We start from the raw sequence: 2,498 nt of genomic DNA, 5'->3' as shown, positions 1-2,498 counted from the left end.
TATCAGTTTGGTGTTGTGTTGAGTATTTATTATTAACCTCTCATACCACACCTCCCTCAACTCTCAAGGGTTATACGTTCTCTTTGTTCTGCTACCCAGCTTATTACATGCGGAATCATTTGATCAATTTGAGCACCTCCACGTCCTCATCGTTCCACTCGCTAGCTCAAGCGACAGTACCGAGGCTGTCGGCTAGGTCTCTGGCACAGTCGATGCAACAAGTAGAAGAGGCGATCAAGGAAGGACCTGTGGCTCTGGCTCTGTTGGTGACTTACAACGAAGATGTGGTAATAATGAGGGTGATACGTTCTGTGTGTCACCACGCAGCGTTGAAATATATGCTCGATTTCCTCAGCAATAATAGAAGTTTACAAATGGCTTTGGTTAGGAGTGTACAGAAACCCTCAAGAATTTCCCAAAATTTCCCCGCAACTGTCACAGTGTCACCACTACATGTAGTTGACCATGTGCACAATTTTCTACACTTTTACTATGCGTTATCTTTGCAGAGTTCACTATTAGTAACTTCTTAACGCTATCGAGTTGTCCAGTTGTACTATCCATTAATGAAGTTAACGTTACTAGTTAACTTGTCTTCTATCAACGGTTTGGGAGGCCTCTGCTACACCACTGTGAAAAGGTCGACGTATTTCCTCAGATTGGCGAAATTGAGAAGCCAGTGGTAACGAGGATTGCTGAGGAGACGAGGAGAATGTGTGAGGGCGGAGCGATGCCAGCTCAAGAGTTAGGGGAAGTGTACGGAGTCTTGGCCAGACGGAGGTGATAGGCCGGTGTATGATGGTGTCACCAGTCACCACTTTTTTCATAACAGACGTGAATGCCTCCGTGTATCGGATGAGATGTTAGAACAAGTAGCATCGAGATTGACGGACCTCACGGATGAAGGCTTGAGGGACGTCTTCGCTGCGATGGTATATGCAGGGGTGAGTGTGGAAGTGGAGGGGGCTGCAGGGTTCGAACCCGGGACCTGTTCATCTCGTTGAGTTCTTGAAATTATAAACTCAGATTTGATTATAGACTTGTCGTGCTTCCAAACAGTAAAGTTTCACTCGCTTCACGTGAAGTGGCGTAAAACGATATTTGCGATAGTCGCTAAAAATATACTTTTTCACTAGTGTTTATCATATCACTAGAGTGAAACTCCATTATAATACCATCACTTTCATTATTTCAGATCCTCAGTGGCCACGCTCGGCGCTACTACAGAGACCTTTTCATTCGAGTGGCGACTGATAGGCTTATTAAAATGCCTCTGCACTGTCAAATTCAAATTGGAAGAAGCGCGTGTGAGAAACCTTTCAGGTGCTCTACGCTTATATTCACCTTTTAGCGTCTCTGGTTGGTCGCATGAAAAAGGAGCCGTCGGAGGGCAACGCTGTATGTGCTCTCGCTGGTAGAATTAGTGCTACCTTCTTTGAGGAGGCTGGTCAAGGGCGCCGATTTGCTGGTCTTAGCCCGACTGAATTGGTAGGAATTTACTAAACTTTGGAGGGCAGAAAATCATCCACATATGGAATTTTCGTTGGAGTCTTGTAAGAATTAAAATATTTCGATATTATTTGTTCCATGAGCATTGCTCAATAAGGGTAAAGATTCACACAGCAGGTGAATCCATGAGCATTCCATGTCCGAACATGCTGAAGTAGGAGAGCAAGTGACTAGGGTATTGGTCAACATCTGTATGAACGTGAAATATTACTTAACGAAATACAATAGTTAATATTCTCGTAATTTAACATCATCATTATTGTGCTTCAAAGCGCCTGTAATTGTATTTTCGCAGGAACAGATACAGTGTTGAAAAATATGCACATGGTCAACTAGGTATGTCGGCGAGAGTATGAAAATTCTGAGAAAATTTTGGGAAATTATTACATACATTACATTATTACTATACATTTTCACCCGATTTCACATAAAAACTCCTTTGTTTTATGAGGAAACTCCTGAGCTCAGCTGAGGAAAGCGAACATATATTCCAACACTGAACAGGTTGCTCGATCGAGCATGCATCATATTTCGAAGGTGTACACTTTACAACGGGAGGCAATATCCTCATCAGATTCACGGGTGCTTGCTGGCCTCCTCACCAGCGGCATCTTGTGTAACGCCGTTGACCATCGAGACTCGGGGGAAAATGTTCAGAATGCTCAGACGATGCGTGAATAGATCTGAGGACGTGGAAAACGAGGGTAAGTAATTGGAGAAATGAATGTGCGATGTCCTCAGCTGAGCTCGGGAGTTTACATACGAACTCGAGTAGAAGTGTATAGAAACGACAAGTAAAATTCCCCGAAAAATTCCTCGGAATTTTCATATGTAGTTGATCATATGCATATTCCCCCCCCCCCCCCTATACCGTCGTACGGGAGTCTTTGATCTCAGATATGGAGGGAGGTGAAGTATGTGGCGATGGTGAGAGAGCGTCACGTTCGAGTCGTCATGAAGCGGCGTCTATCAGCGAGCTAAGGCTCGTT

General features: G+C 44.2%; 1 protein-coding gene across 1 annotated transcript; it reads left to right on the top strand.

Moving 5' to 3' along the window:
* Positions 1–196: 196 nt before the first annotated feature.
* Positions 197–2,221, top strand: Pmar_PMAR001610 (hypothetical protein; the record flags this gene model as incomplete). The annotated part of the gene is made up of 6 exons (XM_002767966.1): positions 197–287; positions 659–780; positions 833–944; positions 1,196–1,307; positions 1,352–1,488; positions 2,084–2,221. Coding segments are annotated over 6 exons (712 nt in total), but the record flags the coding sequence as incomplete, so codon positions are not given.
* Between the last annotated feature and the right edge of the window lie 277 nt (positions 2,222–2,498).

Source organism: Perkinsus marinus (assembly GCF_000006405.1).
Source record: "Perkinsus marinus ATCC 50983 genomic scaffold scf_1104296969298, whole genome shotgun sequence".
Lineage (NCBI taxonomy): Eukaryota > Perkinsozoa > Perkinsida > Perkinsidae > Perkinsus > Perkinsus marinus.
This window is presented reverse-complemented; position numbering and strand designations above follow the sequence as displayed.